The 12,399-nt window shown below is 53.3% G+C and overlaps 2 protein-coding genes across 12 annotated transcripts; both read right to left on the minus strand.

Moving 5' to 3' along the window:
* Positions 1 to 3,323: 3,323 nt before the first annotated feature.
* On the minus strand, positions 3,324 to 8,697 carry Slc34a3 (solute carrier family 34 (sodium phosphate), member 3). Of its 11 annotated transcripts, none has more exons than XM_006497679.2 (14): positions 8,607 to 8,697; positions 7,988 to 8,132; positions 7,730 to 7,853; positions 7,395 to 7,460; positions 6,807 to 6,935; positions 6,574 to 6,717; positions 6,378 to 6,489; positions 6,095 to 6,290; positions 5,848 to 5,937; positions 5,650 to 5,737; positions 5,403 to 5,570; positions 5,200 to 5,316; positions 5,000 to 5,124; positions 3,324 to 3,942 (listed from the first exon to the last, which is right to left on the minus strand). In XM_006497679.2, the coding sequence occupies exons 3-14, from the start codon at positions 7,812 to 7,814 to the stop codon at positions 3,478 to 3,480; spliced, it is 1,785 nt and encodes a 594-aa protein (XP_006497742.1). In that variant the 5' UTR covers positions 7,815 to 7,853; positions 7,988 to 8,132; positions 8,607 to 8,697; the 3' UTR covers positions 3,324 to 3,477. The 11 variants fall into 11 exon arrangements, with proteins under 11 accessions (XP_006497742.1, XP_006497740.1, XP_011237319.1 ...); XM_006497677.2 differs by having other exon boundaries at positions 7,395 to 7,481; XM_011239017.2 differs by having other exon boundaries at positions 7,395 to 7,505.
* A 205-nt stretch (positions 8,698 to 8,902) lies between these two features.
* Rnf224 (ring finger protein 224) lies at positions 8,903 to 11,214 on the minus strand. The gene is made up of 2 exons (NM_001033410.2): positions 11,059 to 11,214; positions 8,903 to 10,767 (listed from the first exon to the last, which is right to left on the minus strand). Exon 2 carries the CDS (start codon positions 10,764 to 10,766, stop codon positions 10,296 to 10,298), a length of 471 nt encoding a protein of 156 aa, NP_001028582.1. The 5' UTR covers position 10,767; positions 11,059 to 11,214; the 3' UTR covers positions 8,903 to 10,295.
* Positions 11,215 to 12,399: the final 1,185 nt, after the last annotated feature.

Below are 12,399 nucleotides of genomic sequence, written 5' to 3' on the forward strand. Positions count from 1 at the left end.
GTCCAAAGCACCCCTACCCCCAAAATGGTAGTGCTGACATTGTCCTAAACAGGACTTGACCAGGTAAACAAGCTTAAAAGTTTCTGTTTACCAGAAGAGCAGGTCTCTTAAAGTGATTTCTGTTCACCTTAACTTTAACCTTCCCTCCCAAGTCAGCTACCTCTCGAAGGCAAGTAGTTCTGAAACAATCCTTTTTCTCCATTTGCTCCCCCCACCTTGGCATTTTGATCCCCAATATCTTTCTGCCCACAAAATGGTCTAGTTGGTAATTTCTCTACGCCATTGCTTATGAGACAGAGTCGTCTGGCCTGTAACCTGGAATTCTGCCTTAGCCTCCAGAATGCAAGGACTACAGTTCTTAGTCTTCATGTCTGATGTGTAACTTTTTAAAGGAATATTATACAATGGGTCTGTCTCAGTCTAGCCACTTCTGGCTTTTGGAATGAACTACCTTCAAAACTAAGGGTGTTAGGCAATCCCTGTTGGTTGTGGTATCCAAGTACCTACCAACCATGTCACAGGAAAAAACCCCACCAGGACAAGCAGAGTCCTGTATCCTGAGCAGTGGCATTCTGTCGCTATATACAAAATGCAGTCCTGCCGGGCAGTGGTGGCGCATGCCTTTAATCCCAGCACTCGGAGGCAGAAGCAGGTGGATTTCTGAGTTTGGGACCAACCTCGTCTACAGAGTGAGTTCCAGGACAGCCAGGGCTACACAGAGAAACCCTGTCTCAAAAAAACAAAAACAAAAACAAAAACAAAAAAAAAAAAACCGCAGTCCTAGTGTTCATATTTACTATACTGACCAGGATCTCCAGAAAGATCTGACTGTCTTGTCCTTTCCCAGAAGGGTAGATCAGGAAGGGGGGGCTGAGTTCTGTGACCACACTGACAGGACCCATACATACCTCAGGAGGTTTAAATGTATGTAAGGTACCAGGTCACTTTTTGGCATGCTGAAGGTTATCTCAGTACCTAGAAATATCTTCTGAGTTAAAGATCCTGGACTCTACAGAGTAGCTTAGGTGCCAAGATGTCAACTATTAGAATCTCATAGCACACACCTGAGAAGGAAGCAGAAGTTCGGTATTTTAACACAAAGAGCTTCCTGGGTGTCTTGGAGATGTTTGGGTCCCAAGCTGGGCAGTAAATACAAACAACATAGCAAAAGCCCACCAAGGACAGTGGCTGCCCACAGCTGGCAGGGGAAGACACTCTAGGTCTTTACTATGAATCAAGAGTTCCCCTGTGCCAGTAGGCAAAGGAGACCCAGTATATCAAGAGGTCCTGGAACCTATAGCATGAGAGGGTGTGCATAGAGCTGGCCAGAGGAGCAGAGAAGCAAGGCAGAACGGGCTGTGGGAGCATCGGGTGCCTGCCCTCCCAGCCCAGTCTGCAGCTGTTGGAGGCCGCACAAGGAAGGCTCTGTTTACTGGTGGCCATGGTCCCACTGGGAGGGTGCATTACTGCCAGGCAGGAGCAGCAGGCAGACAGTCTCTGTGGCCTTAAAGGACCCTGTAGTCAGCTTTTGTGAAAGGCCTCCCCTCACCCCGGAAGGAGAGGTGCCAAGGTGCTTCCCCTGTGGACTAGGTCTCACTGACTCCCACAGTGGGTCTTCCAGAGACGCAGCCTGGCTCTGCCCCTCCTCTAGAACATCAGAGAACACCATGAGGCTGTGTAAAAGCCTTCAGTGGGTCACAAGAGTGAGTGAACTAGGGCTGCAGTGCACAGACCTGGCTCTGTCCCTGCTGGAGCTCATCTCTGCAAGTCCTCTACTCTTAGTGGACGCAATAAATTCTAGTCCTAGGAAGCCTAGGAGCTGGGGGTAGGAAATGGAACAGAACCTGGGTGACAGTAAAGGCTAAGGACAAAGAGGGCCTGGAAGGACCATGGAGGCATCTACAATGTGTGTGTGTGTGGTGGTGGTGGGGTGTCGAGGGGAATACAAAAGGACGTAGCTCAGTGGTTATGAGCTCTTGTTACTCTGGCAGAAGTCTTGGTGGTCCACAACCTTCCCTCTGTCTGGGTGATCTGACACCTTCTGACCTCCAATGTCACTAGGCACAAGTGCTACACATACATAAAATGCAGCCAAAAAAACCACTCATACATGTAAATCTAAAGTAATTTAAAACAAAACAACACACACCCCAATAAGGATAGAACCCTTGGGCAATAAATGGATGGCTCTCCGGGCTCTCCCTGACGCCATACCTGTTGACTCAGAGTCTAGCTAGGTGAACCTGGAGGTTGGGGGGGGGGGTGCAAGGAAAAGTTTAGGCCAAGAAAATTCACACCAGTGTGTCCTGTTGGCCACATGTGGGCAAGAATAGTTATAAAGAGCCAACTCAAACTCCTGAACTTAAAACATTGAAAGCTTTATTTGTTTGTTGTAACTCAACTGCATAGTTCTGGACCATGAGCTTTGCAGATGACAACATTGTGTTTCAATGTCAAATGCCTGAAAACTGTAATGGACAGACCAAGAGGGATCCCTGTCAGCTCCTCTGTGGGTCCAATTGCTATAACCTGTGCCTGAGTTTCTGGTTGCTTTCTTTTCGGTGGTGTGGTGTGGGAGGGGTGGGATTCAGTCTGTGAACAGCCTGAAGCTGTAGGAGGTGGGGAGAGGTCTTCACCTCTTCTCTGGTGTCCAGTTACCTGTTGGCTGTAGGACAAACCTTTCAGTTTGAAAAACAGACCATCTGGCAGGAGGCGAGAAGGAGGAGGGCAGGAGCTCCAAACAGGGCCCCACCCTCTCCCAAGTCCTTTCTTAGCCACCTAGGCAAAGAAAATGGTGTCTAGGCCTTATATCCTTTCACCTAGATGGGCAAGTCCTAGGAGGCTACCTGGACAAGTCTGGGCATCAAGGTGGCAGAGGTAGGGTGCCTAGTCCAAACCCACTGTTTAAGATCCCGGCAGGAGGAAGGGTGCCCCCTAGTGGCTAGGGAGACCATGCCTGATGAAGCTTGCCGGCAGATGGCAAAGTCAGCCTCTTGCACAACTCATATACTCATAAAAGTCATATACTTAACTGCAGCTCTCACACCCATTGCTGGCGGATCTCAGGCTCCCTCTCGATGTGAGTGAACTTGGGCTCTCTGCCCTGCCCAGCCTTTCCAGGCAGCTCTTCCGGAAGGGCTCCTGTAAACCGGTTGTCACCAGCCACTACAGAAATAAACAAGCTGCAGGCTTGGGGGTGGGTGTGTGTGGGGGAAGCACTACCCTAATCTCTAGTCTCCACTAGGGGCAGCATGGCACTGCTTGGCCATCTCCACTCAGCGGCAGGACAGGCAACCCCATCTAGGAGAGAAAGCCAACACTCCTCAATAGTAACCTCGTTTATTTGAAAAGGAGAGGATATAAGAGACTAAAACATCCGTGTGGAGCCCTGCTCCTCTGTCTTAGCGAGGACTGGCAGGCGGTCTCTCCCGCCTCCAATGCCCTGAAGCTAGTGGAGCTGGCTATGGTACCCACTTTTCACAACTGCTGAGAAGCTATGACTTGTGGGTTCTCATAGCAGTGAGCCACTTTGCTGGTCATAGGAGAGTTGCTGCAGGCCCTGCAGGGGCAACAAGCAGTCACCAGGCGGTCCCAGGGCTCCAGAGAATGGAGCCAGAGTGGCAGCCAGGCCCAGGATTGAAGACAGCGGGGCAGCCAAGATGGTCGGTGTTGTTGCAGGACATTAACCAGGATGATAAGGAGCACCAGCCCCACCAGAGGACCCCCTACTGCAGCCAGCACTGTGCCCCCTGCCAGGGAAAGTCCAAAGGCTGCTAGGGGTAGCAGCAGGAAGGTTAATAGTAGGTAGACAATGGCCACCCAGCGATACTGGGCAGTCAGGTTTCCAAAGCGCTTGGCCAGTGGAATTGGCAGTCTCAAGACAGGCACCAGGTACCACAGCAGTATGCCAGCCAGGTTGAAGAAGAAGTGGATGAGAGCAACCTGGTAGGCAGGAAAGACAAGAAGGCATAAGGAGCTTGGACTACCTGGGCTCTGGGCTCTTTAGAAACTATGCCTTTCCTACTCTGGTCAAGTCTGAAGCTTGTCCGCTGTGTCCTGCTGAGTGATTCAGACAGATCACTTAGTACAGCAGCATCTAGCCAGGGTAGGCTCATATTCACCATATTCCTCCTGCCCGTGTTTTAGGAGATAGGGGTCTATGTCAGCACCTGTGTGTGGTAACAAAACCCTGCTGCTATCAGAGACGGTGGGAGGTTGGTAGGAAACACGACATATGGCCTTTCTGTAAATGAGCACAATCCAGGGGGCTTGGAGAGGATGGTACAGGCTCAGGAGGGTCTAAGTGACAAGGATAATACAGAGGCAGATACAAGGATGCAAGTGGGACGCAGGGAGAGCTAGGCTCAGTTTTCCCTATAGCAGCAGCCAGTGCAATCCAAGATTTCAGAACCTGATCCTGTCCCAGGCAGAGGGAATCTAGAGTGGGGGCAGTGGACCAAAGACTAGGTGATTTAGAGAGTCTGAGCTTGAAAAGGATTGAGGCCCAGAGCTGGGAGGTCTGGGAGAGACAACTTAGAGGCAGAACTGTATCTCAGTTCCGGCAGGATGATGAAGCTAGCACAGTTGAGCTGGAGCATCCCCAGAACAGAGTCTGGGAAGTCAAGAGCTTGGTACATGGTGAAACGGGAATTTGGGAAGAATCATATTGCAGGTATGGACCAGATAACCATACTTGGATACCCCAGGGGGACACAGTGAAGAGTCCAGAATGGAGGGGCCAGAGGAGCAGGGGTCCTTCGGGGAATCTGTGGGACTGCCAATGATAGACGGACAAAGGGCATGAGATGACCACAGGTCATTTTGGGAAAACAATCCTGGAAAGGAAGAACTGAGGCTCGGGCTGTGGGGTCCTGCAATGTCCCCCTGGGACTGAGAGGTAGAGCTGCAGGCCTGTGGTCAGTCAGTGGAGCCCAGGGAGAGCTAGGGATGTAGCCAGCCTGGGCTGTGCTGTGAAAAGGGAAATAGTTGAGGCCAGTACCTGAACTGCGAAGATTAACATGTCTGCAGGGCTGGCTAAGGCAGCCAGCAGGGCTGTGGTGGTGGTGCCGATGTTGGAACCCAAGAAGAGGGGGTAGGCCCGTTCCAGGTCAATCACCCCAACCCCTGGAGGAATGAAGGGTTACTAGGAGGCCCAGCTCATCTCCCCCAACCCCAAGCCCACTGCCCACCTTGGCTCACCCATGAGAGGCACGATGGCTGCTGTGAAGACACTACTGCTCTGAAGCAAGAAGGTTAGGCCTGCGCCAACGAGGATAGCCAAGTAGCCGCTGAGCCAGCCAAAGGGGAAGGGAAAATCTGCAGGTGTGCATGGTGGGGTGCTGGGTCATTCTTAAATCCCTGCCTGGTCTTCCAGCCCAGGCCCAGGGCACCCTTGCACCCACCTGCATTGATAACAGTCTTCACAGCCTGTGCGATGCGGCCCTTCAACACAGAGTTGAGCAGTTTAACGATGAGGACCAGACAGACACAGAGCACCAGCAGCGAGCCCGCCAGCAGGATGAAGCCCACAGCCAAGTCTGTGAGTTTTGAGCCGGCAAACAGGTGATGGCCTGTAGCAGGGGAGGGTGGTGAGTCGGAGAGAGGCAGAGCTGGAACCGGGGTAGGGGTGAGACGGGCGGAGGCACTCACAGAGCAATCTGTCCTCCTCTGGAGATGCTGAGCTGTTCCTCTCTGTGCAAGAGCTGAAGAGGCCACATCCCTCACTGCTTCCCTGGGGCTGAGGGATAGGGAGGACTCAGGCCAAGCTCACAGTAGGAAGACAGAGAGAGATTCAGAAGGCTCACAATCAAGTGGGCGGGACGATTCGGCATGTCAGAGGCACCTCACCGTCTCCCCCCTGAAGCCACACCAATGCTTAATCAGGCTGCTGTTAGTGGTGTTGCTGGTAATACCGCTGGTTATCACACTGCTATCCAGCTGGTAGACAAAGGGGGCACGGTTATGTGTCGTCTGGCATTCCTATCCCTCAGCCTATTATAAGCCTAAACCCTCTTCTGTTCCCATCTGGCACAGGGCTTCTGCCCTGCTCCATCAGCCAGGCACAGGTACCTTCCTCTGGTACATCTGTCCTCACCTGGATGATGAGGTGTGTGAAAGGCCGAGTCAGTGCCTTGAGGATGTCGGGGGCCTGCTGCCCTGGCTGCAGGCTAGCAGCACCCAGGGCCAGCTCACTCAGTCTCTCTAATGCTGCGGTGGCACTCTCCAGCGGCAGCAATACCAATACTGTGAGCCAGTTGAAGATGCCATGCACGGCCGAGCCGCTGAAGGCCCTGCAGTCACACAGGGTAGGCTGTCTGCCTAAGCAGGCTTCACCGAGGCCAAGGCAGAACCAGTCTGGCTCTTCAGCCAGTACTCACCTCTGAAATTCATCCCGGTCCCCTGACTGCGCCATTGAGACCAGGGTGCTGGTGATCGAAGTACCCACATTGACGCCCATGATGATAGGCACAGACACCTGGACAGTCAGCACTGTAGGGGTGCCATTTCAGCCATTCCTGCTCACCAGCCCTCACCCCCCCACCCCGCTGCCCTGGGAAAAAGAGGTGCACTCACACTTAGAGGCCACCATGCTGACCACGATAGAGGAAGATGTGCTGGAGCTCTGGACAAGGACTGTGACCAGCACACCAATGACCAAGCCCGCCACAGGGTTGGACAGCACCACATTGTCCTTGAAAATGTCTCCAGCCATTTTGCCTATTCCCCACAGGGAGATGCAACAAGGCTGTAAAGCACCGACCTCCCACCTCTACCCTGGCCTCCCCCCCCCCCCCCCGGCCACTCACTGCCTAGTAGCTGGAAAGCAGAGCTGAGGATGTCCAGGGAGCAGATGAAAAAGTAGAGGCTTCCCAGGAGTCCACATGCCTTGAGAAAGCTGCTGACCACCCGGCGAAGCCTGCTGGCCATGCCAACCTCTAGGGACATCAGATAGGACTATCTTTGACCAGCTGACTACTGCCCAGCAACACCCACCCCCCCACCACCACCACACACACACTCTTTGTTCCCTGAGAACAGGGGCCATATTTTCTGTCACCTCTCAGGCAGAGCACAGGATCTCCCTTCTGTCCCATTGGGCAGGGACCCACATCTTCCCTTGTATTAGTTCCCCAGGGCAGAGACCGTGTCCCTTTCTCTGTTCTCCCTTGTTTCTTTGTCATATAGCTTGGCCCATGACCTTGAAAGGGGAGTCCCAGAACTGGAGCCATCGAAAGGGAGTAAAAGGAAGACAAGCGGCTGGCTGGGAGAGGTTTCCTCAAGCATTTCAATGTGGGTTTCTAGGAGGTGAGTTCTATTAAGTCCCAGACTATGCTTTGCTGGGAAAGGGGAGGCCAGGGGCCTGCTTGTATGCTGTGTCACACCCCCGGTCCTACCTTTCAGTTGGTCAGCGTTCTTCAGCGGAGAGAAGGTCCAGGGATCTGTACCTCCCTCTTCCAAGCCTGGAATGGAACCGGAGATTCCTGCAGGGGTCAGGTCAGGTAGGGCTGTTTGTAGAATTCCCAAGGAGAAGGACAAAAGGAAGGAAGAAGTGGAGGGGACTGGGGCAACAAGGGGCCATGGGTGAGTATAGAAGCAGAGGCAGGGATCAAATGAGTCTGCTCAGGCCAGAGGTGAGAAGAGACCTCTCTCTGTCCAGAGGGGAGCTAGAGAAATTTCATTTTTGCCTAGGGTAGTTGCTAAGAGATAGGAACCCAGGGACACCGAATACCTGCATTTCTCAGACTCCGGTCCACCAGGTCAAAGGCATCCAGAGTAGGGTTGGGGACCTGGCCACCGGCGAGGGAATTCGGCATGGATTTCAAGAAGGGGAAGACCCAGGCCCAATCCTAGCTCTGCTGAGGGCAAGGCAGTACAAGTTGGTTGTTCCTCCTACTCCACCCTCTATCCCACCAAGCAGACTAAAGTCAGGCCCCTGACCTGAAACCGCAGCTGCTGCTCCACCACACACACCCCTGCCCCCCCACACCTTGCAGGTCTTGGTGGTTCTCCTTTTCCTCTGACCACAGACAGATGGATACGGTGACCTCGGATGGTTATCAGACAAACCCAGTCTAGTTTCAGGGGGCAGAAGAAATGGGACACTGGCTTCCCAGCTCCCTCACTGGTCTTTGCTGAAAGAAAGTTTGACAGCTGACTAAGGGTACAGGGTTCTAGGGCACTGGCTGACTAGATAGAGAACCCTGGGATTTCGCCTATCAAGTGTCAGTAAGGACACTGCAGATGGTCCCAGCTTAGACTTTGGTATTTGATACCAAACAAGTGACGCCTTTGCTTGATAAGAGCCCCCCCCCCCCCCCAGACTTAGGAGCAGAGTTTGGGAGCCCCCTGCCCATGTCCTGGCAGCTCTGGCCCCATGGGCTCTGGATCTGGAACTCTTTGAATCTTAGTCTACCCTGGCTCCTTCCACAGTGATTGGGCTCAGGCCCAGGGGTCCTTTGTGTCCCCTCCCTCCAGCCTGCCTCTAGGTTCTTCTCACTTGCCCTAAGGTCCTAGGGATTCCGTATGATGCCCAAACCCTGGACCTGATGCTCACTAATCTCTGGACTCAGTGTCCTAGAGCTTGGTCTGGTTCTAGGAGCTCCTACCTGCATGTATGGTGAGGGGGCACCAGCAGGGAGGAGGCACAGAGGGAACAGCTGCAGGTCAAAGATCTGTCGGGTGCGCACATGACCTGCTATGTGTGGAGCCCCATTAATGTTTACCCAGGAGCTGGGGCCCCCAAGGGGAGACCCTGCCTGGCCCAAGGCCTTATTCAGACCCTTGTCATCCTAGGGCTAGGAGTCCTGAGCCCCCAGCCCAACTCTCTTAGGGTGGAACTTCTTCCAGAGATGGGCAACATTTGACCAGGAGCAAAAGAGAGGTAGACACTGCAGCCACCAGTAGGCATTGGATACATTTAATGGACATTCTACACCACCCAGGCAGGATGCTGTCATTCTGGCTGGGGCTGCCTAGAAACCCCACAAGAAAGTTGCCCTTCTCCGTCCTTCTGGGTTGCGAACTCTGCAAACCTTATCATGTTCATCTCAGCACCTGACAGAGAGACAAGAGAGAAGCCCTTTGCACCAGGTGGGCGTGGAAGATGGATTTCCTCAGGTGGCCTGGGAATGCACGGAGGCTCTGAGGTCAGCAGATTCAAATCTGAGTTTAAGGGTGGGGCCAGATCTAGAAGGGCTTTCTGGGGAGCCCAGCAGGGGGTCCAGGACTTGGAGTCTCTATCTGCATGGAAAGAGGTGGGCAGAGCTCATTGCCCGACCCTTATCTGAGTATCTTTTCCCAGTTGAGCACTGTCCTGTCTGCACATGCATGTGAAATGTCCCTTTTTGTGGATCAGGCCCTTTCCAGACCTTGGGATGAGGACTAGGCCCTCCCCTGCAAGTTCCAGCAGCCTTCTCTGCTCACTGCCCAACCTAGCTGCTTGAGGGACTTTGCCCAGGGAAGGAGTCTTCTTAATGTCTATTCAGCAAATTCTCTAGCCTCCCATCCACTGCCCAGGAGGCTCCTCCCAGGGCCTCCTGAATACAGCCTTTCTAGCAGGATGGAAGCTTACAGCTTTGGTCTTGGGGTTGTCAGTCATCTGTAGCCTCTATCACCTACTAAAGGGTCTGTATTATAGTCACCAGTGGTAGATGAAAGCTGAGAGTCTTGAGATAGGATAATGAGCAGTGAGATCTCAGTCAAGACCCCTTGTCAGAGCTAGCCCTCCATTGCACCCCTCTTTGGTACCTGTGCTGCAGACAGAGAACAGAGCTCAGTGAGCATTGTTGGATAGACAGTAACACATGAGACTCCAGGAATAGAGGAGGCAACTTGCCCTCGCTCCTGATTCATACCTCTGGATGTTTATAGAGAGGAAGACCTACTCTGATGCCAGCCACTTACATACACCCATAGCCTGGCCCTGCCCAGGCCCATACACTCACCCCCACAGACTCTTGGGAGCCATTCTCTCAGCTGAGTCCTGGGTTTACAAGAGGCATAGACAGCAGGATGTTGGCTAGCCAGAGTCAGACTACTTTGGGGTACGAGAATCTAGGCCAGTAGAATGGGAGTTCCCCAGCCTAGTGTGCAGTCTTATGGCACCATGGCCATTGACTCTGACCTTAGGCTATGGCTCGAAATGTTCCTGGTCAAGGTGACACCACTATATTTGGTTGTGTACAGTCATAGGAGAGTTGTCTTGCTAGCAGGCTGTTCTGTTTGCATTGTGTACGATCCAAGGTAGACAAACTACTAAGCAGAGTTTCCTTTGTGGGGGTGGGGATGGCCAGAATTTAGACTTCGGGGTTCCCAGGGGGGTACCAGCACAGTCTTCCCCAACCCCAGCAGCAGCATCCAGGCTGAGGGAAGTGGGGTTGGGGGCCCAAGGTGGGGTAGAGTCCAGCTGGCTGCTGAGTGATGGTAGTGCTGATTTTGAGGGGGACAGAGGACCTGGGTTCTATTTTTGATGGTTCCCGTTCAGCTTTGACTGCCAAGAAGGCAGCCAGGTCCAGGTCCAACATGGTCACCCCTCCACGGGGCACAGGGGTACTTTGTCGGCACTGTGGACAGGGGATCCAGTGTTGTTCGTGGGCTGGCATATCCAGCCGCTGCATGCATGCCTGGCAGAAGGTGTGGCCACAGTAGAGACGTCGAGGCAAGTGTACTGAGAGGTCATAGGCAGAGTAGCAGATGATGCAGTCATTCCGTGAGGCTGTCAGGGCTGTCCCCTCCTCCAAGGCATAGAGGCCTTCAGGCTGCAGCATCCTAGGGACAGTATGAGGGAACCAACAGAGCAACAGCACAAGCTACAATTCACCTGTGCCCACCTATGTGACAGTTTGACCCATGCTGGCCTCCCGAATGCCTCTCCAGAAAGTCAGTGCCTACACACCTGGAGGGAAGGTGGCGGTCTTGGGCTCTCATAAAGTCTGGGCATATCTCTTGTTTCTGTGGTCATTGGCTGAAACAGCACTCTATCCCACTGTTGAGACCCCCTCGGTGGCCCCTCCTGCTTAACCCCACCCCTAGCCTTCCTGAACCCCAGGCTTCTCTTACCTGCATCCGCTTCACCAGAAAGCTATTCCAAGCTAGAGGATTGTTGGAGGAGGGGGTGGGGACCCTGGACACCTCATGGCTCCCTCCTTGGGTTCGCATTACTATCTACACGGGCAAGACGGCAGGAGGCAGGTGGTGGCAGCATCAAGCTAGAGTGGGCTCCTCTTTCAGTTACAAAGTGTCTGCAACTGGATCTGATGTACCACCCACTGGGCAGGAGATAAGGTGAGCCAGCCCACTGCATGACCGGATGCTGCTCAGACCACTCCCCCTGTAACTCCTAAAGACTTGGCTTTGTCTTTCTTTGCCCTAGCTGTCCCCAACACCTAAGTCCTCCCGTTCTTGTACTCTTCTCCCAGGATCAGCCTCTTCTCGTCCGATCCCCACATTGTAATATCTTCCTGCTTTGCCGGAGTGAAGCCCACTTTTTTTTTTTTGGTTTTTTGAGACAGGGTTTCTCTGTGTAGCCCTAGCTGTCCTGGAACTCACTCTGTAGACCAGGCTGACCTCAAACTCAGAAATCCACCTGCCTCTGCCTCCCAAGTGCTGGGATTAAAGGCGTGAGCCACACTGCCCGGCGAAGCCCACTCTTTAGCCTCAGCTCACATCACCTTTCATGGAGCCTGTCTCCACCCACTCCAGAGTAGAGTGCATATTCTTGGTAAATTGTGGCACTTCTCAGCATCATCTTCCTCTCTCCCTAGCCTGGCCTTACTCTGATGTCCCAGGCAGTAGCCAGCCTTTTGGTCCTGAGGTAGCACTTGAACACAAAGTGTTCACACCCATCATCCCCACAGCACTCCCCCTGCTCATCAAAAGCACCTCCCTGCTGACTGCCCTTCAGACCCACAGCCTTTGCAATAGTCCAGGAAGACAGTTCAGGGAAGTGGCCTTGGTGTTCCTTCCCTGTGATGAGGACTGAAGACAGTGAAGAACGAGGGAGACACACTTGTGTTGGGATAGGCTGTCAGGGCCTCTAGAACTGCACAAGGGGTTGCTACAAGAAAGCCAAGGGCAGAACAACCCTCCTTACTCACTTTTACCCACTCCCTTGGCAGTCTGCCTTTAAGACTGGTCAAACGGGTTCCAGTACTGGCCTTTACTAGAACAGGGGACAAAGAGCTTGGAAAGGTGACTCGGGGCTATGACCTATCTGCTCATACCTGGAGATCTTGACACACTACACATCTAGGTTGTCCTCTCATATGACCTGTCTTTGCAATCAGGGGATGGCTGACTTCGAGAGGACTAGTTTGTCTTGTGAGGCCAGCTCTTCTTCTCCATGTGGTGTGTGGCTCTGCCCTGCCCCGGAAACACCTGGCTGCCAGGGTTGGCTTCCTT

Source organism: Mus musculus, chromosome 2 (assembly GCF_000001635.26).
Source record: "Mus musculus strain C57BL/6J chromosome 2, GRCm38.p6 C57BL/6J".
Lineage (NCBI taxonomy): Eukaryota > Metazoa > Chordata > Mammalia > Rodentia > Muridae > Mus > Mus musculus.

Coding starts and splice junctions, on each gene's coding strand:
- Slc34a3 (XM_011239017.2), bottom strand. CDS start 7,814: ATGCCGAATTCCCTCGCCGGTGGCCAGGTCCCCAACCCTACTCTGGAT. Junction 5,938..6,094: donor TCACACACCTCATCATCCAG/GTGAGGACAGAT, acceptor TTTGTCTACCAG/CTGGATAGCAGTGTGATAAC. Junction 5,317..5,402: donor GAAGACTGTTATCAATGCAG/GTGGGTGCAAGG, acceptor GCACACCTGCAG/ATTTTCCCTTCCCCTTTGGC.
- Rnf224 (NM_001033410.2), bottom strand. CDS start 10,766: ATGCTGCAGCCTGAAGGCCTCTATGCCTTGGAGGAGGGGACAGCCCTG.